At 39.8% G+C, this 23,563-nt stretch overlaps 1 protein-coding gene across 4 annotated transcripts in view; it reads left to right on the top strand.

Moving 5' to 3' along the window:
• Positions 1 to 23,563, top strand: part of ASAH2 (N-acylsphingosine amidohydrolase 2) — a 115,130-nt gene that overhangs the window by 41,599 nt on the left and 49,968 nt on the right. For all 4 annotated transcript variants that reach the window (XM_084996691.1, XM_005671250.4, XM_084996690.1 and 1 more), the window contains 6 exons: positions 1,726 to 1,857; positions 4,986 to 5,209; positions 7,366 to 7,515; positions 12,623 to 12,799; positions 14,037 to 14,164; positions 15,568 to 15,645. In XM_084996691.1, coding sequence (XP_084852817.1) covers positions 1,731 to 1,857; positions 4,986 to 5,209; positions 7,366 to 7,515; positions 12,623 to 12,799; positions 14,037 to 14,164; positions 15,568 to 15,645 — 884 coding nt within the window. In that variant the 5' untranslated portion in view covers positions 1,726 to 1,730. The remainder of the gene's footprint in view (positions 1 to 1,725; positions 1,858 to 4,985; positions 5,210 to 7,365; positions 7,516 to 12,622; positions 12,800 to 14,036; positions 14,165 to 15,567; positions 15,646 to 23,563) is intronic.

Here is a 23,563-nt window from a genome sequence, read left to right as displayed (position 1 = left end):
GCAGAGGTGGCTCAGATCTGGCATTGCTGTGGCTGTGGCTGTGGGTGTGGCTGTGGCCAGCAGCCACAGCTCTGATTCAACCCCTAGCCCAGGAACTTCCATATGCTGCAGGTGTGGCTGTAGAAAGGGGAAAAAAAAAAATAACAGTGAGGACTACAGAGTCTTTGCTATTCTGGAATCTAACAATAAATGCTAACATTCTGAACACTTATTACATTCCATGAAGCAAGTTATTACTTCATCATCTCATTTTTATAAAAACTATGAGATAGGTACTAAACTTATCATCATCATATCCCTATTTACAGATGGGGAAACTGAGACTCAGTATTGGGGATGATTTCCCAAGGTCACTGAGTAAGTGGCAGAGAAAAGATCTGAACTCTGGCACCAGACTGCAGAATTTAATTTTTAACTATCATATTATAGTTTCTCCTGCTACATTATGTGAGTTTTTAGCTTCTATAGTCCCTCTGAGTAATGATGAATTCTACTTCTAAAATATTTTAAGGAATCTGTTAAGGACATTTCCTACTTTTGTAGTATCCTGGGGCACTATCTTTATCCTCATCCTTGGATACAGGGTTTGCAAAATGTGGGGGATCCTTCTGATCACTGAAAAGGGAAATTTTACCAATGCCTGGCTTGAGATCAGAGATTCCAATCTCCTTTTCCATGCCATTTTCTGTTCAGGTAGTAATTGAAAGAGCGTGAAGTTGAAAGGCCAAAGGTATGTGTTTCACCTCCATGTGGAAAAGATAATTTTACTTAATCCATAGCCACAAAGAACAGCCCTAACTCCAGCCAAGCTCTCTCACAGGTACAAGAAGTGTGTGTACATCAATTATCCCTGTTGACAGAAGTGCTCCAACCTAGACCCATGTCTCAGAGCATCATTGCCATAAATGAAAGCAGTATGGTATATCCAAAGAATATTTTTGGCTTAGTTGCCAATGCCAAAAGATGAGTGGTGGTTTCCAAGATGGACACTGTTCTGAGAAGGATTTGGAAAGCCCATGTGTCTACCAACTCCAAACTCCCCATCTATCCTACTACCTCCCCCTTGGCAACCACAAGTCTCTTCTCCATGTCTGTGAGTCCATTTCTGTTTTGTAGGCAGGTTCATTTGTGCTGCGTATAGATTCCACATATAAGCGACATCATATGGTATTTGTTTTTCCCTTTCTGACTTGCTTCACTTAGTATGAGTCTCTAGTTCCATCCATATTGCTGCAAATGGCATTATTTTGTTCTTTTTTATGGCTGAGTAGTATTCCATTGTACATATGTACCACATCTTCTTAATCCATTCATCTGTTGATGGACATTTAAGTTGTTTCCATGTCTTGGCTATTGTGAATAATGCTGTAATGAACATAGCTGTGCATGTATTTTTTTGAATTATAGTTTTGTCCGGATGTATGCCAAAGAGTGGGATTGCTGGATCATACTTTAATTTACAAAGAAGTAAATAAATTCAAATGAAACCACCCATGTGAACTCATCAAGGAGTGCTGCAATTGATTGGTTTTGTCTTCCACAGGCTTTGGATATGGAACTAGTGGCAGAGGAGCTTTGCCCTTGCCATTTCTGGTTTGGTCTATTTGTATGAAAGACCTAAGACATCTTAACCTTGGGCAGCTCGAAGCATATGTACTTTAATTTGTGATTCTGTCTGTTTTCTGCCTCTTCCACATTTCTTCTTCCATCTCTGCTTTTCCTCAGGAGAAATGGCCAAACGCACATTTTCCACATTTGAAACGTTCCTGATTTTCCTCCTTGTGATGATGACTGGGGTCACTGTGGCCCTTCTCAGCCTCTTGTTTATCACCAGCGGGACAATTGAAAATAACAAAGGCAAGTATTATCATGAGTTTTCTTGGATTCTATTCCTAGTCTGTAGGAAATTTTTTCGTTATGGAGACACCAAAGCACGATATAGTGTCTGGTGATAAGGCTGAAAGCAAGGCAGTTCAATGTTTACTTAAGCAACCTGGGATGGTCATCTAACCTTTACATTAGTTGCCTTTTCTGCATTGATAGCAATTTTTATCAAGTTTACCTTTGCCCCCAAATATCTAGTCAACAGGCATTCTGACATGCAGTTATTTGTCTCATTTTTCTATTGATCTAAGTACATTTCAAGATTCTTCAGGGCCCAGTAATGTGAGCTTTTACCCTGAGCCAATTCTTATTTTTCTTTGCCTCCTTTCTTGCATCATCTTTTTCTGGGAACAAAAGGAGAATGAAAGACCCACTGAATGTCAATTAGTCTGTGAAAAGCTTTAGAGAAAGGGGACTTGGACTCAAATAAGGAGGGGGTGAGGAGGTGGACCAGGGTGGGGGCAGGTGTGATTCTGATGAGGAAGGTCCACAGCCCCTCTGAGTGCCAGCTGCCTGTTGTCATGATGTCACAGGGACTCAGCTCTCCTGAGTTTTCAAGGGAAGCTGGAAATTGTGGGAGGTGGGGGTTTAGACATCTCCAGACTTCTCCTGATTTTTTTTTTTAATGTTGGAAATAATTTAGTTTTTGAAAATTATCTAGGCTACATTTACAGGCAATATTGGGTCCATGGGTCTTTGATGAAGCCTCTACTTTGATAATAGGTTCCAACCGGATAAACACGTAGGGAAGAGAGAGGTTGAATGCTTTGATCAAAGTCAAGGGAGGGCTGGTTTCAGGCCCAGTGCAGAAGGAGGTGGCATTTTTTACCTCAGCTTTCTGTTTTGTGGCCTCTTCTCTTTTCCATTGTCTTCTCTACATGTCCCTCTGTTTTGAATTTCCTGCAAACCCAGAGGGACAGAGATCATCTTTTCTGGGAGTGGGCAGAATGGGATTTAGACTGCTAGAAATGAAAGAATCCATAGGATTACTTAGTTTTAGCTCTTAAAATTAGAGATTCCAGAGCTTGAGGCTCTGGGAAGTTATTAATAATTATATTAACTATTCTCATAGAAGTTGTTGTTTATTGAATGGTTACTTTGTGTCAAGCCCTATAATAATCATTCTACATAATTTTCTCATTTAATTCTCACAAAACTCCCATAGAGGTGGGATACTAGTCTTAGTACCAGTTTACAAATCTGAGACTTGAGATTGACAAGAATCCCCTTGGTTATGTGATTAGATTTGGCATTGCCTGGCACCACATTCCTACATTGTTATCAATGAGGCAATAGCAAAAGTGCCCATTTCCTTGCTCTCAATACTTGATGTTTCGTAGAAAATGTGGACCCAGGGGTGAGAAAACATGGATTCTTTTTTTAAATTATTATTATTTTTAACAGTTATTTCCCCAATACAATTTTTTTTCCACTGTACAGCTGATGACCCAGTTACACATAAATGTACACATTCTATTTTTGCATATGGATTCTAACAACAGTTAGAATGTAGAGGAAAGAGCCTCACAGTCTGAGTTGGAGGATCTGGGTTGGGCACCTGATCCATCATATGCTCTTCATGAAATCTTGGTTAAGTCTTTTTTTTTTTTTCTTTTCAGTTTCAGTTTTCTTGTAAGTAAAATTGAGGAGATTGGACTATGTAATCGCTAAAATTTCCTTTTTTTTTCTTTTTTCTTTTTTTACTTTTCAGGGCTGCATCTACAGCATATGGAAGTTCCCAGGTTAGAGGCTGAATCAGAGCTGCAGCTGCTGGCCTACACCACAGCCACAGCAACACCAGATCTGAGCTGTGTCTGCAACCTACATCACAGCTCACGGCAGTGCTGGATCCCCAACCCACGGAGAAAGGCCAGGGTCAAACACACGTCCTTATGGATACTAGTTGGGTTCATTTCCACTGAGCCACAACAGGAACTTTTGTAATCGCTAAAGTTTCTTGAGCTCCAAAATTCTGGGATCCTAGCAGGAGTTTTCTGTTAATCTCTTGCCTTAGTACTTTCTGATCACTAACACATTTTTGACATGGACATGTGTTGGCTTGGCTGTCCCTGGCTGTTGTCTGGGATAAAAACAAGCAGAATATATGTGTATAAATCAACAACACTTCAATAAAAAATTACAATTAAAATATATGTGTAAGATATCTAAATATACAAATAAAACCAAAGCTATATCCAGCCATTGTTCTACATTTTGAATATGCATTAACGTATTTATTGTCAAACAATACTAGGAAGTAGGTTATTATTATTTTTGTATTAGAGATGAGAAAAGTTGGGGCAAAATATGTGAAGTCATTTATTTAGCAAATAAATGGTAGTTAGTTTTCAAACTCAGCCTCTGTCTGGTACCTGCCCTCTTAGTCTCTGCCATTCTGCCTTCCTTGATATTCATGTACGTGTGTGTGTGATATTAACGTAGAATATATGTGTTAATACATACATATGGTGATATGAAAATAATTAAAATAAGTAGAACTATGTTAACAAGTGTACAATAATCTAGGTTGCATTAAAAGTAAAAGATTTAGAAAGTTGAGGAGGATTAGAGAATGGTAGAGACGGCTGGGGTGGGTTGTGAAGTGGAGGGACTGAGCTGGATCTGGGTGTGAAGGAAGTGAACCAACTCTGAAGGGGTAGAAGAGATGGATGATTGGTGGACCAGAAAGGAGTCAGTTCTCTGGATGCAGAGAATGATAGAAACAAATCCCTAGAGGCTGCATTTAGTAGACTGTGCACCAGGAGCCTGGAACCTGATTTGTCTAGCTGGAATAAAAGTGCAAGGTGAGTGAATGAGGGATGATGGGTTTGCCAAGGAGTGGCTTGTGAGGAGAAGTTGAGTGACATTTGACGGAGACCTTGATTTTAGGCTGAAACATCTAAGTCCAAGAAAAAGATCCTCCTTAGGATTAGGATACAAAAAAAAAGTTTCTGAGACATTTCTCCACTGTGTATGTTAAATGTAAGAGAATATACAGTACAAATATTCTTCCTTAGGAACATGAATCTGTGTGTTCTAACTGATGCTCACAAATACATGGGCTGAAATACTGTTTCTTAAGTATCTTACTATGTTTTCAGATTCAGGTTTTCTGACCACTCAGAGCCCTCCAGCCACCCAGGGTTCTTCAACCCCTCAAGGCTCAACGCTTACCCAGGGTCCCGCAGACACCCAGAGCCCTACAGCTACCCAGGCATCTCCAACGCCTAGCACCCCGGAGCCTACTCTATTTCAGAACTTCAGTGGCTACCATATTGGCGTTGGGCGAGCTGACTGCACAGGACAAGTAGCAGACATCAATTTGGTAGGTAAATCATAGGATCTCCAAGGAGACTGTGAGACAAATACTTTTACTCTTTTGTACCCTGCATTCATTCCTAATTAGTCTGTCATCATCTCCTTCTCACTTTTTATTGACTTTACTGCTAACATTATGAATATTGCACTGTAAGGAAGAAGGGACCTTTTATCTAACTACAACTCCCTCATAAATTCAATTGGCCATTTTTTTATGAATGGAACAAGCAGGGTGGGCAAACTCCAATACCACAGGGGATGAGCAGGTACTATAAATAACTGAAGCAGGACAATGTAAGATGATAAATATCTAGTAAATCCTCAAGTTTTGGGGGTGTATGGGAGGCAATAGGAAGAGGTGGGGATGATGGTTCAACTAGAAAGTTGTATGGCTTTAGCTAATTGTTGCCATGTAAGTGTATGGACCTAGGGCTGCCCTATGTTATAGGGTTTTTTTTTTTTTTTTTTTTTTTTTTTTCCGAGAGAAGCCAGAAAATTTTTGGAATGAAGAGGTGAGGATTTAAAGCTCCCAACTGGAAAATGTAAGCACCTCTAGTTAAAACTGGAAATACAGTATGGGCCAACATTACGTTAGCCAAGCAAAATACTGCTCTGGGTCTGGAGTGGTCTATGGACTGCTGGTATGCAACTTCCTGGCTGTGATGGAAGACATATCCATTTATATCAACCCTTCACTAAGGAAGCAGGACATGAGGTTGTTGCCTGATTGGATTTTTCTACCCTCTAGCAAAGAATCTTTAGATTCTAGAAGTTATTCCCTGCTATCTGTTCTGAAAAATGACTCTGGAATGTGAACCTTAAATGAACATTCACATGAGGGGTCAAGCAAGCAGTAGAAGAACCATTCTGAAGACTTAGGTAGAGCTTTTATGGGTGGGTTTTATGCCAGGGTGAGAGATGAAGTTTAAAATAGGGGTATTGGATCTGACTTGGCTGAAGGAGCAGCAGCATGGTAAAAGCCAGGGTGAAGTACCCTCCATAAGTGTTACTTAATTATAAAGAAACCATTTTCTTCTTCAGGAAAAAAAAAAAAAAACAAACAAACGCATAGCAAACAACCAAAGTAAAGAAGGCTCCAATCTTCGCAATATCTGGGATGTGGGATGATAGTAGGGGAACTATTTTCTTTTCAGAGCTGCACCTGTGGCATAGGGGACCCCCAGGCTAGGGGTCCAATGGGAGCTGTAGCTGTAGCCACAGTGATGCTAGATCTGAGCTACATCTTTGATCTACACCACAGCTCATGACAACACCGGATCCTTAACCCACTGAGCAAGGGCAGGGATTGAACCCATGTTCTCATGGGTACTAGTTAGGTTTTTAACCTGCTGAGCCACAGAGGGAACTCTGGGAACTGTTTTCCTCTGCAGTACCTTAGATAGGCAGAGAAAGGTCCTGTTTCAAAGAACAGAAGAGCCTTGAAAAGTCTCCAGGGTAGTGACAGAATTCCTGAGTCACACCAGCTCTGTCCTTTCCCACAGGCCAGTGAAGAGCTTCTACCAACCTGACCATTACTTTGCTTTGTATTCTTCTGCACAGAAATTTTTTTTTTAAACGACTGTATTTTATTGTTATTTTATTTTTTGGCCACACCCCCAGCATGTGGAAGTTGCAAGGCCAGGAATTGAACCTGCAGCCACAGCAGTGACAAAGTGGACCCTTAACCTGCTGAGCCACCAAGGAACTCTGTGTAAAGTTCCTTGTTTTGTGATGTCGGCTTCATTTATTTTTCTCTTTTTATGACTGCACCTTACGGTATATGGAAGTTCCAAGGCTAGAGGCTGAATTGGAGCTGAAGCTGTTGGCCTAGGCTACAGCCACAGCAACATGGGATCCTAGCTGCATCTGCAACCTACATTGCAACTTGCAGCAATGCCAGATCCTTAATCCACTGAGTGAGGCCAGGGATCAAACTTGCATCCTCATGGATAATAGTTGGATTCCTAACCCACTGAGCCACAACAGGAACTCTGGTGTAGGCTTTATTCTTGAAAACTCTTATACTGTCTCACTGGGAGCCTCAGGGACCTGTGAATTGTTTCCCTTTGCCTTTCCTGAGTAGTCTGTTCTTGCATGGTTGTGCCTGGTTTCCGGTAGTAGGGCAGTGAGAAGGAATATCTCTGATTCTCTCTTTCCCTTTAGATGGGCTACGGCAAAACTGGCCAGAATGCACAGGGCATCCTCACAAGGTTGTACAGCCGCGCGTTCATCATGGCGGAACCAGATGGGTCCAACCGAGTAGTGTTTGTCAGCATTGAGATAGGCATGGTATCACAACGACTCAGGTTGGAGGTAAGTGATAATGGTGAAAAGGAGATGACGCGATTTAAAGGAAGAGCCCACAGGTGAATGTGACAGTAACTAAGCTCTCATTGTTTCTCATCCAGTTAGTTTCAACTACCCACAATGTTCTAAGCTCTTGACAATCCAGCAGATAACAGAGTGAGGAGAATGAGCCACATTACTCCATTCTAAATCATCTTAGCCAAAACTTGCTTTCCATTCTGCAGATGGCTCATCATCATTATTAATGCTAATGTTTTTTGTAAGCTTATGTCCCAGGTGACCTTCCTATACATCCTTCTTGTTAGAAGTCTGAGAGTGCAATCAATCAGCAACCCTTCCCTCAAGTTTTTAAGACTGTTGAGAATAGATGCAAGGAATTAAAGAGAATTAAACTGCAACCCTGAAATGAGGTTGGCCATAAATTGCTGGAGTTTTTTGAAAGGCATATGAAGGTTTCATTATACTACTCTGATTATTTTTTGTATATGTTTGAAAATTTCCATAATAAAATTTTAAAAGAACTTGGTATCAGCTCTCTTAATCTCTAAACTGTATTGTAGAATATGGCAGACTCTGTGGTTTTCCCCCAATTTAGACTGTTCCCCACCTTGAGAAAATTTGAGCTCAGGATAAAGGTGCATAGGAGATCCTGGGCAGGCAACTATAATACACGAGGTAGGGTGGAGGGGTACAGGGCGAGAAAGAGAATGATCAACATGGACTTTTAGGTTTCTCTCTCTCTAAGCCAGCAGGAACACAGAGAGGCACAGGGAGAAATGTAGATTCTTATTTAAAGGGACAGAGATTAGTTCTATTAGGACACATGCAGGCATGTAATTGGAGATGTACCTGGAATGTGTGTTGGTCATAAGTATAGGGTCCTGGGATGCCGGGTTGTTTTTAAGTCTGTGGGTGATGGGGTGTTTTACAAAACTTTTGCGTGGAGAAGTGATGCAAACACAATTTTGCTTTAGGATGGTTAATCAGACTGTGATGTCTGAGGCAGATTGAAGTAAGGCATCTCTTCACTAGAGGTGAAGACATAAATTGGGAGATTCCTTAAATGAGGAAAGCAAGGCTCTACTGACGAGAGTCCAGTTGGGGAAACAGTAATCACACTGGGTGTTTCCAACCGAGAGGGTTTAACATGGGGGTCTTTTACAAGGGGTTAGAAGGCTGAAAGAACTAGAAAGTGAAACTAGCATTGCAGGATTTTAACTGCCTGAAAATTTCCCCTGTTTTACATGAAGCTGGCATGAAAGTCTTAAACCAATGAATGGCAGTGAGACTATAAAGTGGTAAAAAGTCAAATGCTAATGAGATTTGTGGATGAGCTGACATAAAAGTTGACTCTGATGATTCGGGTATTGTTCTAAGTGCTTCATATGTATCGTCATTCATTTAATCCTCCAAATGACCGTATGAGTGAGGCATTGTGATTATGTTTGGCAGATTGGGAAGCTTCGTTGCAAAGGATTGACTAACTTGTCCAAGGGTACACATGTAGGGACTGTCAGAGTTGGGATTAAAACATTGGCGTATTTGTGCCAAAGTGCACACTCATTACCACAGCACTGTACAGTTTTTCTAAGGAATTAAAAATGGTTCTGATTGGGAAATGGTAGGGTCATCAGTAGAAACAGGAGGTTCAAAAGGTAGACTTTGAGCGTGGAATGTGGAGCGGATGGAGTTTAATGTGTTGGGTTGTAGACCACGATCAAGTCAGTGGTGGTCACCATTTAACCGTCTCTTCCTATTTTTACTCCTCCCTGCAGCCTGAGACCCAGAGGAAAGGCCTTTCAATGAACCCACTTGCTTATCCCAAGTTCATCCCAGGGGAAGCTGTAACATAAATGTAATGAACCCAGTGTCATTAAGGTTATTTGTAACACCTGGTTTTAGTCAGGGTCTCAGTCTCAGCATTAAGATTGATGACATTTCTAGCATGTAATAAAGATTAAAGAAGATTCCCCCCACAGTGAGGCAGGACAGGAAAACAGAATGACTTTTCCAACTCTTTCTGTGTCATGTTCCCAAGAGTGTTAGCAATAAGTAATGGAGTGGGAACTGAAGTCAAAGAAGTGAGTGGTAGACATTAATGTAACTTTGCTCTATATTGAAATATCTCTCCTTTCATGAAGTAGGAAACATGCTACTTAGAAGGGCTATTTGCAGACATTGTTATTACAGGATTGAGCTTTACATTTTTTTTTTCTTTTTCCCCAGAAGTCCCATATGTCTGACAGTCATATGAGAGATTATAGTTTAGGATAAGATTTCTGTGAGTGGTTTGTAGTCTTTTTTCCTTTGTTTTAAAATTGAAGATTCATAATTTCTACATTTTTAAGAGCTTGATTCTTGCATAAGCCTGAAAAAATGCACTTCATTCTAAAAATCCTAACATTGTAGTTCTTTAGTAATAAAAATGTGTGGAACAGGGAAACTTTAAAGTTGACTGGAAATTCTTTTTCATGAGCTTCTTGTCTTGGTTGCAGAATTGTAAGAACATCAGCTTTTGATTTTTTTTTTTTGGTCTTTTTAGGGCTGCACCTGCAGCATATAGAAGTTTCTGGACTAGGGGTTGAATTGGAGCTGCAGCTGTTGGCCTACACCACTGCCACAGCAAGGCCAGATCTGAGCTGCTCTGCAACCTACACCAGAGCTCACAGGAATGCAAGATTCTTAACCCAATGAGTGAGGCCAGGGATCGAACCTGCAGCCTCATGGATACTAGTCATGTTCGTTACCACTGAGCCACAACAGGCACTCCAGCTTTTGACTTTAGCTAAGATTTCATGGTGTCCCTTTATTGATCATTTTCCCTTTTCTCTACAGATATTTCTTCTTCATGAAGCAGTAGTAGTTACTGTGTGAAAGAGCATGTAAGAATGATGAAGAGTTGGGGCTAGAGTTAGGATCAAACAAAAGGAACATAGAAGCTTATTGGGATGGAGAATGTGGGCTGGTAATGTCGGTCCGGTTATATCATATTTCTTTTCCACATTTGCCTGGTATTGCATGATTGCTCATGTGGATGTAATAACTTAGCAGTCAGTATTTGGGGCATGGAGTGGTTGATGAGGCAAGATGGTTTGTACGATCTCCTTCCTGATTCAATGATCACATGTCTAGAAGGGTCTCTTCACCTCAAATAAAAGGGGCTGAATGGATGTCTTTATGTTTGTTAAGTATACGGCACATCAGTTGCTGCTGCTCCCTTATGTAGAAGTAATGTGCTGGAACTGGCCTGTACCAGCTCATGAGAACTGATTATTAAGTACTCAGAAACTTTGTGAGCTGGAAGTAAAACTTTTGGTAGCTTGAAATTCACTATGTTGAGAGTATTTACACCATGGAAATTGGCAAACAATACAAATGAGGGCTTTTTTTTTTTTTTTTTTCTTCAGGGAAACAATTTATCAGCATACTACTGCTTATGCCATACTCAAGGTAGACAGCATTGCTAATCAAAAAAGCACTTTTTTTTTTTTCTCATCCCAGATTTGGATTCAGAATCCTTCTCAACACATTGTTTCTGGCAACAACCACCAATGAATAGGACTGAGTGCATGAGATAAGCAGTATTTGCCATCCCTGCCATAAAGGAACTTTGATCATTGTCCCTGGTATTCAGTGACAGTGTCTTTCATCGAGGAAGGTTGTTTTGGGTTTGACACTTTTGCTGAAACGTTTTAATAATTTTTCACATATAAAGGTCAAAATGCCTTTCACAAGAAAACCGCAATGATACCAAACTTCAGAATGCTGCTGATTAATGCATAATCAGAAATAGGTATTCAGCACTAAATACGGTATTGTTAAGTCAATTATACATCAATAAAAAAGAGATATTTGAGCCAAAAAAAAGAAATAAGTACTCAGCAACATCACCAATTTTCTCTCTGCTGTTTTCGTGATGTGTATATACCATACAAAACACTAATCATTCCTTTGGCTGTTCCCCGATTAATTCAATGAATTACCAAGTCTCTTTGGATTAGGTATCTATTGCTCTAAACTTCATCCAAAAACCTCTGTAACTTAATAATCATGTATCATTTCTCAGGATTTGGGTGGGTTAGGACAGCTAGAATGCCTGGGTTGGGTGATTCTGTGTGAGAATAGCAGTCACATACCATCACTTTTGTATCATGAGGTTAAACTCGGGCGTTGACTGGGGCTACAGTTGTTGGAAGGCTTTGCTAAGGCTGAAGGATCCACTTCTATGGCTTCTGCCCACATGGCTAGCAAGTTAGTGTTGACAAGATGGTCCCTGTCATTTGGGCCTCTCCACTGGATTGCTTAGGTGTCCTCAGGTCACAACAGGTAGCTTCCCCCAGACGAGTAAGTGTGAATGTCTCTACCTGGAAATATTGAGTTCTTCACTTTGGGAAGTGAAGCAATAAAAGAGGCCATCGCACTTTCTGTTCACAGCTCCCAGGGTGCTTTCTCCTCAGTATTGCATGACCAGCTTGCTCTCTTCATTTAAGCCTCGGAGGAAAGCTAACATCTTTGGAAAGATCTTTCCTCACTAACACCTGTCACTCTCTTTTCCCTTACCTAGCAGTATTTTTTCTTCACAGCATTTATTGGTATATAATATTATATATTTTATTTGTTTATCTTTCACTCATAAGAATAAAAACTTCTTTAGGGTATGGACTTCATGTATTCCTAGTGGTTACAACAGTGTCTAGACAATGAGTAGATAAGGGTACTTGTTCTTTGTTTAGAGAGACTTGACCTAGATTCTGACTGCTAATTATTAGATCAGTGGACAAATTATTTAATTTCTGTACACATTAATGTTCTCAGTTAAAAGATAAGATGAACAAATACCTCTTTCGGTGATAAAGATTTTTAAGTGACATGATGTGTGTCATACCTAGCATTGTGCTTGCACGCAGCAGGAATCTATAAAGTGTTAGTGATTGCAATTATTGTTGATGTTGTTACTCTGATGATGAGCTCAAGCATAGAGTGAAAGTTCACTTGTCAGGGATGGCATTGATAGGGATCAGTGATTAGACTCGTCAGAGCTTTTTCTCATGCTAAGCTCCTCTGTTACTCCTCCTCTTAGTCCTGTTTCATTTTTGTTTCTTCTTTCTTAAAGGTCCTGAACAGACTGCAGAGTAAATATGGCTCCCTGTACAGAAGAGACAACGTTATCCTGAGCGGCACTCACACACATTCGGGTCCAGCAGGATATTTTCAATACACTACATTTGTACTTGCCAGCGAAGGATTTAGCAATCGTACTTTTGAGTACATGGTCAATGGCATCATGAAGGTAGGCAAAGGGCGCTAGAGGCAGCTGTTCTCTAGCATTACTTGGAGTGTTTCAGGAGTGGTTTCTGTGATATGGAGAGTCCCTATAGGATCTTGGTCTGATCACAGTCTGAGCACCTACCTCCCTTTCTCATTCCTGATGCATTGTAGTTTCTGGTCCTGAGCTGTGGGCTGCTAGTCCTGAGGGACTGATTGATTGGGAGAGGAGGGTTTAAGGGCAGTAAACCTCTTACAGTCATCTACAGAGACAGAAAACAATTTGTATGTAACCCTTATAAATTACAGGTCCGTACATGGTCTGTTCTCTGAACAAAGTCACATGAAAAGGAACCAACTGAGGAACTAAAAGTAATTACAAATAATTCCAATCCTTCCTTGGATTTCCCAGAGAGCATAAAAGGGGATCCAATTTATTCCACCCACCCTTTTTTTAAGTCCTCCAACAGCTCTAGACTGATGTGGGGCTCTGAACTGATACCCTCAAACTCTTTTCCCCTTCCTGGTTTGAGTAGTTTTTACTCCCCTCTCTCCTTCTAGGTAATTATTTCCTTTTATAGAATCCTTGCTAATGTTTTCTTCATTCTTTGTCTGTAAGGTTTAGCCTCTCTCTACTTTTTCTTATTATGTCACTCCACCACCCCCAAAACCAGGGATCTAGCCTGCAAAGGTAGAAATGTCTTGACAACAATGCTTTTCATAGTGTGAATAGCAATCTAGGCTTTATGAAATCAATTTCATAGATTGCAATGAGCTTAAAAAAAGAAACTAAAACAAAAGATTGGAAAGTATCATAGTGTATGACACATAGAATATAGCTTGTTTTATGGACTTTTGTTTCAGGATACATATATTGATATGTATTAAGTTACGATGAAAAATGTTTTGATTGCTGTGTTTCTCAGTTAAAAAAGTTTAAAAAACTGCCTTAGAGGGTGAGATTGGAAGATGGAGAGTTGCCAGGGTCAAGCCTCCCACCATCTGAAACGGCAGACAGTGCCTGACTCAGCAGCCCTGAGAGACTCAGGTGTTTCCCTATAGAGAGCACTTCCTCTCTCCACCCTGAAGGCCATGTCTGTTTACCCCTGGAGTAATACCAGCCCTGAGGTTCCCAACTTTCATCCCATAGCAGGGACAAGTTGGAGGCAAAGGAAATTGTTCACAGGAATCTTCTGTTTATATCAACTAAGTCCTTATGCCTACCAGAATTTCTAACTTTACAACTGTTTTTCAACCCATAGAGCATTGAGATAGCACACACAAATATGAAACCAGGCAAAATCTTTATCAACAAAGGGAATGTGGATGGTGCACAGATCAACCGAAGTCCCACTTCTTACCTTTGGAATCCACTGTCCGAGAGAGCAAGGTGAGAAGGCAGTTATCAAAGTGAAACCTCATGTTTCCATTAAGAAACAGCAACAAACTATAAGGACAGGGTTGATACTTGCTGGATAGAGTGAGATCCTGAAAGCGCATTACAGCCAAAGTAGTTAAAAATGTGTTTATTATCCAAGACAAGCAGAAATAAAATGAGACTGTAGAAGCACAGACCAACCTATCTTCCCATGTTGCTGGCTGTGGGACTCAGGTGTGAATGTTTGAAGGACTCTGGGCTTTCAAACCAGGCACAACTGTGGTCTCAGCTTTATTACTTCCTAGTTGTGGGACCTTTCTTGGTTTATTTAAATCTTAATTTATTGTCTCTCAGCTTCTTCTTTCTGTAAAATATAAAAATGTGCATTGCATATATTTTCTAAATTAATGAATAGCTCTTTTTATTACATTATTCACAAGAAATCATTTTAGTCCAGGAGAATGGAGCAAGAGGGAAGAGATTAGAAAATTTAAAAATTGGCATGAAGACTAAGATATAAAACTGGCATAACTGAAGGAGGCAACTGAGGAAGATGATTTTTTTAACTTTTTATATGAGGAACCAGGTTCATGATAGAAGAGAAGTACTTGACTACTATGGCAGAGTAAAATAATATTTCAGTTCAACTTGATATTTTACATTTGTCTGCATATGTTTCAGTAGACTCCAAAAGAGTTGATTTTTAGAAAATGTAATCTGATTTCTGGAGTTCCCGTAGTGGCTCAGTGGTTAACGAATCTGACTAGGAACCATAAAGTTGTGGGTTGGATCCCTGGCCTTGCTCAGTGGGTCGAGCATCTGGTGTTGCTCTGAGCTGTGGTGTAGGTCACAGACGCGGTGGCTTGGATCCCGCATTATTGTGGCTCTGGTGTAGGCCGGTGGCTACGTCTCTGATTAGACCCCTAGCCTGGGAATCTCCATATGCCATGGGAGCGGTCCTAGAAAAGGCAAAAAGACAAAAAAAAAAAAAAAAGAAAATGTAATCTGATTTCCTTTGAACAGAAAAGATTCCTTTAAGTTGTAGATCAGGAATGCTTTTGATTTTGCACATTCCCTGCTATTTTTAAGAGATTTCACTAAAATTTGATATGAGTAGAAATTTCAAAGGACATGCCTTTTGTAAGAAATAGTATATGTTCTATAATATTGCCTATATTACATAAAAATGGATATTTCCTCTCCAGTTAGCTGACCTAATCCCCCTTTGATCACAGTTGCGAATCATTTCTTTAGCTGAGAAATGAGGTGCAGTTCGTTGGACCACAGAGTGTCAGGGAGCCTTGCATACTGACAGGCATTTTGTTTTCGTTTTTGTGTCAGCTTTTACTTTTTGTCAAACACGAGGGCCAGGCTCTAACCTAGAACTGACCAAGTTTCTCTGTTTTGCTGACTAGGTATTCTTCAAACACAGACAAGGAAATGTTACTCTTGAAAATGGTAGATTTGAATGGAGACGACCTGGGTCTTATCAGGTACTTCATTTATTTTTTAAAATTCCGTTTGGATGATTTTCCTTGATGACAGGGGGAAGGGAAGAGACTAGAACAGTGGCAGCGAGGGGCTGAGAAAAAGCTGAGTGGTTGAGTCAGATCTGGGCTCCACCCATGGACCCTTTGGCAAGGTTCTCTGCATCTGAGGGCTTAGTTCTTCACCTGTAGAACAGGGCTAATGAAAGGATTAGGCAAATGAGGGATCTGGGTGCAGAAGTTCAGCTCAGCATCTGACACATGATAGAAAGGCTCAGTGAATGCTCTTGGTTATTATTGTATCAAGATACCATATGTGGTTGTGGAGGATGATCTCTCAGAAATAAGAAAACAATCTCACCAACCAGGCAAGTGATTATGGATTTGAGATTATTTACCTGTGTTTTTTTAAAAGGATTAAGTTAAATCAGATGTAGGATATTGCCAGTTAGTGATGAAAGCAGAACCGAGGCTACCTAATGGAAGCAGATGAGGTACAATTGACAGCTTGATACAGATTTTAGCTCCATTTTATGTGTAAGAAAACACACGGATTTTGTTTTCTTTGAAAAGGAGGTATTCGCATTTATATATAATTTTGGTTGCTGCAATTGAACTGTTTGGGAATTGTCTTGGGTGGGTAACAATCCCAGATACCTTGACACATGGACTTCTAAATTGACATAGAAAATGCCCTAAAGGAAGTGGATGATAGCATGTGGGTGCAAGAGTCAGTGGCTTGGGTTCACAGTCATTTAGTAGCTGTGTGACTTTGGAAAAATTGCTTAACTGCTCTATATCTCAGTTTTCTTACTCTGAAGTTGAGGGATAATATGTGTCCCTAGATGTTGATAATAACTGTTAATAAAAGTGGTAGAAGTCTGCTAGGGAAGATTACAAAAATATTTAAATGAGAGTTCCTATGTGAGTAGAATTAAGTAAAATAAAAGTAAATTGGAGTTCCTGTCATGGCTCAGTGGTTAGTGAATCCGACTAGGAACCATGAGGTTGCGGGTTCGATCCCTGGCCTTGCTCAGTGGGTTGAGGATCCGGTGTTGCCGTGAGCTGTGGTGTAGGTCACAGACGTGGCTTGATCTGGTGTTGCTGTGGCTGTGGCATAGGCCGGTGGCTACAGCTCCAATTCGACCCCTAGCCTGGGAACCTCCATATATGCCACGGGAGTAGCCCTAGAAATGGCAAAAAAAGACAATAAATAAATAAATAAAAGTAGTAAGAGGTGAAGAAAAACACTCAAGACTATGACCTACAGTTCAAATATTAGGGTTGGTCCTGTAACTAGATGGAGAATAGCATGGGTAGTATGGGTTCAAGTTTTATTTTTTTATTTTTTATTTTTATTTTATTATTATTTTTTGTTGTTGTTGTTTTTTGACCACGCCTGTGGCATGTGAGAATTCTTTGGCCAGGGAGTAAACCCATGCTACAGTAATGACAACACAGATCCTTAACCCACTGAGCCACTAAGGAACTCCAAGAAGATTGGGTTTTAGGACTGGAGTTCAAATCCCAGCCCTGCCACTTACTAACCCTATGGCCTGGAAAAGATAATTTATCTACTTGCACTTCAACTATTCTGTTTGAAAATGAGAGTAGTAACACCTCATAAGTTTAAAGGTTAAATGTATGCAAGACTAGTTCTGTGCCTGATGTAGAAAGAGTTTAATAATTTTAGCTAAATGCTAAGAAGCAGAATAGTGTTCTATCTCTTCTGAAAACTCCATTACTGGCATATTGAGTGTTTGAAATTCTTAGCATTAGAGTCACTTCTATGAGGTTAAAGTGAGGTCACTCCAAAGTCCCCCTTAAAATAACCTTTATTAGGTGGGTTGATGTAATAAGGTGTATTCTTTCATTACAGTTAATTCACCTGCTGATTACTTGTCACCTAGCACTTAACTCAATAGACTTTCTAAATGTCAGACATGCAACTGTATGCTTGGGATATGTCATGATGACTAAAGCATAATCCCTATCTTCAAGCTTCTTATAGGCTAGTGGGATGATTAGAGCCGGAGACAGACAGATCAACAAGTGATCATAACATAAATCAGTATGCTATTACTTGGGCATAAATAAATGCTTGCAGAAATTTGCAGGAGGTAGCACCAAACTCTCCCTGGAGCACTGTGGAAGTCTTCAAAGAGGAAGTGACATTTGAACTGGACATGAAGGAGCCATGAGATTTCCCATGGCATCAGGAAAAAAACCAGAGTCATGAAGCCAGAGTATGGGCTGGTTTAGGGAGTGGGTGAGAGAGAAATCTGGAAAGTTAAGCTATCTTTTGATTTTGGAGCTCTTCGGTGGGGAATTTGATTAGGAGACAGTCAGGCTAAGAGCATGTCTGTGTGACTAGTTGGATGGAGAATTCCCAAATTTATTAGGAGAAAAAAGTGCCTTTTCTCTTATAGTTTCTACTTAACTCTTAGCTGAATGACTGAGACCATTCGTACTTCCTTTTTATAAGTTTCTGAACTATTTAACAATGCCAAGAGAACACTCAAAATGCTATTTTGGGGGCCAGATGTTCTTTGCCTCCTTTCATATGATGATAGAACATATCTGAAAGTCCCAGGGTCAACTGTCAAGGTTATACCAATGCTTTTCCATCTGCTGTGCTTAACACCCTGCAATAACTTTCTATTGTTTCTATAGCCGCCATATGTTACCCTTGGTATAATTGCTTCTGCAATTGCCTCTGGTTGCATAGGGATAATTGCTCTTTGAATACATTAAAAAATGATCCAAAACATAAAGTCAAATCTGGGCTGAGAAATAACTCAGCCACCATATGTAGGTGCCTGCTGCTAGAATCCCAGGGTATGAGGAGTTTGGAAGCACAAAATCTTCGATTTGCAGAACATGAAGATCATCTAGTAGAAACTTCTGCTGATGCCTAGAAAGGTGATGTGACCTGCCTGATGTCACAGCCAAGACTATTCTCTTCACATTGCCATATTGAGGTTCATAATTTATTCCTTGCTACTTTCATTTTTGTTTTTGTTTCCTTTTTTTTTTTTTTTGTCTTTTTGCCTTTTTTCTAGGGCTACGCTCTTGGCATATAGAAGTTCCCAGGCTAGGGGTCAAATTGGAGCTACAGCTGCTGGCCTACACCACAGCCACCGCAACACCAGATCCCAGCCGTGTCTGTGACCTACACCACAGCTCACGGCAATGCCAGATCCTTAACCCACTGAGAAAGGCCAGGGATCAAACCCACAACCTCATGGTTCCTAGTTGGATTTGTCAACCACTGAGCCATGGCGGGAACTCCTGTTTTTGCTTCTTCATTCAGCAGATCTGCACTAGGCACCTACTAGGGTGCCATGCAGTGCTTTCCAGTCCTTGGAATGATGCATTTCCAGTAAATGGTCATAATGTCAGGAATCAAATACCTGTATCTATGTCCCTTGAGCAAATCCTTTAAAATCTTTGACACTGAGTTTCCACATTTCTCAAATGTGGATGTAACTTCTTTCCACATAGAGATTATTATGCATTCATTCATTTATTAAATATTGTGAAATATGAGTCATGAACTGAGTTAGCACTATATAGATACACTGATGAGAAAAAAATTGAGGTACTAGTTGTTGCTCTTATAGAAGAAATGGAGGTACCACCAGTTGCTCAGTATACTGGTAGAGAAAAAATATAATCAAATAGTCATGAACATGCATGTGTAATTATAATTGGGTTAAGTAGTAAGAAAGGAAGGTATGTAGAGCTATCTTAAAGGACTTGATCTGGTCAGGGAGACTGAGAAGGGAGAATGTTACTTCCTCCTTCCCTGAGGAAGTAACAATGGAACCTAAAACCAAAGCAAGGATAAGAGTTAACTGGCAAAATTGGTGGTGGAAAAGAACATTTAACACAGATGCAAAAACATGTGCAGAAGTCCTCTGGCCCATTTGAGAGGCTGATAGAAGGTCTGTGTGGCTGGAGTTTGGAGGACAGTGGGGCAGGGTGTTGAGGATGAAAGTCAGAGGTGGAGATTAGATATCATGATGAAGATTTTGGTCTTTATATCTAGGGGAACAGAAAATCATTGACATCTTCTAAAGAGTTTGGTCTTTATATGAAGAGAAACAGAAAATCATTGAAGCTGGGGTTGGGAGTTGAGGGTTCTTAAAGGGTTAGGAAGAGTAGTGATTTGAGGAATGAAATGGAATTATGTGCGTGAGATTAGTCCATAAACCGTTGAGTCCTCTACAATTGTGAGGCCACCATTTGCCTCATTTGATCTATCTATGGAAGGAAAATATTTTTTCCTGAAACAACTGTATGCATAAATAGTAAATGATTTTTCTCCAGATGTGGAGGACATGTTTGGGATGTTCTGAATTCTGATTTAAAATATAAGCTGGGTGGCAATCACAAAATTCACTTTGGGAGATTCTGGAAGGAGTCTGTCATCCAATGGAGAAGGTGACATGGAGTCCTGGGAGATCCTGCTGTAATCAGATACCATGTGCGTGAAGAAACTATGAAAGGAGAAAGCAAAACAGATTTCAAATGTCTGCAGCAAAAGGAAAGTCACATTGGTGGGCAGATAATCAGAATGGCAGCTGAGTGGTGGACAGCCCCTTCTCTCACAGTAGCTCTGGTGCAGGCGGCTCCGGGGGTGTCTGCTGGGAACATTGGTTCATTTCCTCAAGGATGATGCACAGGACAGCCTCTGTCTCACTTCTTTTCTCTTCTCCCATCTCTTTGCTTCTGCCAAGTTTCCTTTATGACCATGCAGGAGTGTCATGGACCCTCCCCCGCCTCTTTTCCTCACCTGGTTAGCCCTCTAGGAGTCAGTATGGCATGGCTTCTAGTCATTGGAGCTGTAAGGAAGGTCTGAGAACTTTTCTAGTGATTTCTCTATTGCCTTCTGTTTTGTACATTGCAAATACTTTTATTCTTACAGAAAGGGGTTATCCTTTCAAGGCACATTAAAAAAAATGGGGATAGTGATTTTTTTTTTGACCTACTTGAACAATTTATGTATACACTTAGAAAAACCCAATTTATGAAATTAAACTAATTTATTTGAATGATATTTACTTACAGGACTCAGTTTGGGGTGTGTGTGAGTGTAGTGTGTATGTGTGAATTTTCTCTACCATCTCTGTGACTTCCTGAATTATAATTTCTAACTGTCTACTCTCTCTGACTCTTCATTCTACCCTTTACATTCTCCCTGCAGTGTACTTAACTTCATGCTGAGAGCCAAAGTGGAAACCTCAGTGATTGCCCTTCACCAACCATCCTTGACCTCTTCTCCTTTCTCCATCTCATCTCATCATGTCTTTATAAATACCTTCTCCATTAGCTTTAACTCTGACTTGCAAAGCTCCCCCTCCTTTCTATTTCTGCCTCCTGAATTTCTCTTTCCTATTCTGTCTCTGCTGTTGTGAAGCTTGCAGCTGCCTTCCTGCTCTAGCTTTCCCATCAAGCTTATTTGTGCTGTTCCCTTCCAGCAAAGTGTAGGCTTTGGTTGTATAGCGAGTTTTCATTCTGCTTCTTGTCCATCCCCAGGTAAAGTGAAAGTGCTTATTAAAGACTTTCTGATGACAAGGGCGATGATAGTTGACTGATAACAGGGTAAACCATGCTTATTCATTTAAATTGTCCCAGGTTTAGAAACCAAAGCTGTAAAAGCCAGTTGGTAGAACTGGCAGAAGACATTGGACTTACTTCATCAAGTCACTCATGGTTAATATTCAGGTACATTGTCTTCTGCCCATTTCCTTACAGGGAATGTATGATAAGAAATAAGCCTGATTAAAAGGTCATTCTTTAAAGGTACATGCTCTCTTGGTTTTACATACTGTGGGTACTCGAAATTTTTTTACACACTGTGGGTACTTGAAAAATATTTACAATATTATCTTCATATACTGAAAACTCTCAAGTGTTTTTTGTTGTTTTTGTAATGATTCTCTTTATATGTCATAATAATTTTTTTGTCTCAAAATCTATATATTTTCGTATTATTGCTAACTCAGCTCTCCACAGGTTAGAATTTGCCATGTATATTTTTCTTTTAACTTTTGTTTGTCCTTATGATTTAAAGATGTATATTATGAAGATTGCATTGCCTTATTTATTTGCCTTTTTTTTTACTCTGATGATCTTCAACTTTTAGTGATTTGAGTTTTTGTGAATTATGATTATTACATAGCTGGACTTGTGTATATGCCTTCACTTTGTCCTATTTGTCTCACTTTTTCAGTGCTTTTTCTTCTTCTCTGAGCTTTTTAGGATTGATAGAGATTTAAATCAATCTTTAAGTAGAAGGTTATAGTTTCCAAAGAAGGGGCAACAAAAGCTCTTACCCCAAATATTCTATACAAAATTGACCTCACTAGTTGCCATCAAGAGGTAGAGATTTCTTGAAACTTGGCCAGTTCTGAGACCACTTTGGTGAATAAAATATGGGAGAAGTCACAGCACGAGGGCTGAGATAGTTGGTTTTTAAATAGACTTGATTTTTGGAGTTCCCGTCATGGCGCAGTGGTTAACGAATCCGACTAGGAACCATGATGTTGCGGGTTCGGTCCCTGCCCTTGCTCAGTGAGTTAACGATTCGGCATTGCCATGACCTGTGGTGTAGGTTGCAGACGCGGCTCGGATCCTGCGTTGCTGTGGCTCTGGTGTAGGCTGGTGGCTACAGCTCCGATTGGACCCATAGCCTGGGAACCTCCATATGCCGCAGGAGTGGCCCAAGAAATGGCAAAAAGACAAAAATAAATAAATAAATAAAAAATAAATAAATAGACTTGATTTTTTTTAGAGCAGTTTTAGGTTCACAGCAGAATTAAACAAAGTACAGACATTTCCCATATAGCCCTGCCCCCAAACATGCCTAGTCTCCTTCAGTATTAACTTCTCCCACCAGAGTTTCTTACAGTCGATGAACCTATGTCGACATGTCATTATCACCCAGAGTCCATAATTCATATTAGATTCACTGTCGGTGTTATGAAAGTGGCTTTAAAGAATCCTCTTCCTTTTGTTTACGTATCAACAGTGAACTAAAATGAAATTTCAAATGATCTGGTAATGCTGGGACTCAATAACTGCTAGTATCTTGTTATATAGCCTTTTAGACCTTTTCCTAATCATGTTTATATGACTTTTTATTTTCAAAAAGTGAAACTTTATTGTATAAACAGTATGGTGTATACAAAAAAGTATAACTTTTTTTCATTTGGGAACACTTTATAAATATCTTTCAGAGCCATTAGAATTATTAAATCACTGTTTTAAATTGTGGTATAGTATCCCAGTATGTGTATGATAATGTACCCAACTTATCACTAATCATTTGATATTCAGTTTATAGTTTTTTCTATCATAAAGTATACTGTGATGAGCATTTGTGAACAGAGGATATCTTGTTTATATGTGCCAATGATTTCCCTAAGTTAAATTGTAGAAGTGGGATTGTTGAGCCAAAGGGGAATATTTATTATTTAGGCTTTTTTTCATAATTTGCCAAGTGATCCTCTGGAAAACTTTTGCTGGTTTACACTGCTTCTATCCATGCACGAGTGGAATGTTATTTCCCATGCTCTTGACAATCTTGGTATTACCATGCTTTACAAATGTTGCTAACTAATAGACCCCAAAAAAGCGAAATCATTTTTGTTTTCCTTTTGATTTCTTCAGTTCCTAGATAGGCTGAATTAAAAAAAAATGCTTATTGGTCGTTTCTTGTTCTACTTTGTTGATTGCTTAATCATACTATTTAGGATGTAAGAATTTTGATTGCAATAACTTAATGGAGTCCTCCCAAACTAGGTATCTCTCCAATAACATTGGGGGGTTATTGGAGAGGGTTTTTTTCATCTAGGGTTTTTAAAGATAGTGAAGGGAATAGTTGAGAATGTACGTCTCTTCTCTGGTGTAGAGATGG

This window comes from Sus scrofa, chromosome 14, assembly GCF_054392235.1.
Source record: "Sus scrofa isolate SSC_HxYL_T2T_F1_AM1 chromosome 14, Sscrofa_HxYL_maternal_Yorkshire_Landrace_v2.0, whole genome shotgun sequence".
Classification (NCBI taxonomy): Eukaryota; Metazoa; Chordata; class Mammalia; order Artiodactyla; family Suidae; genus Sus; species Sus scrofa.
This window is presented reverse-complemented; position numbering and strand designations above follow the sequence as displayed.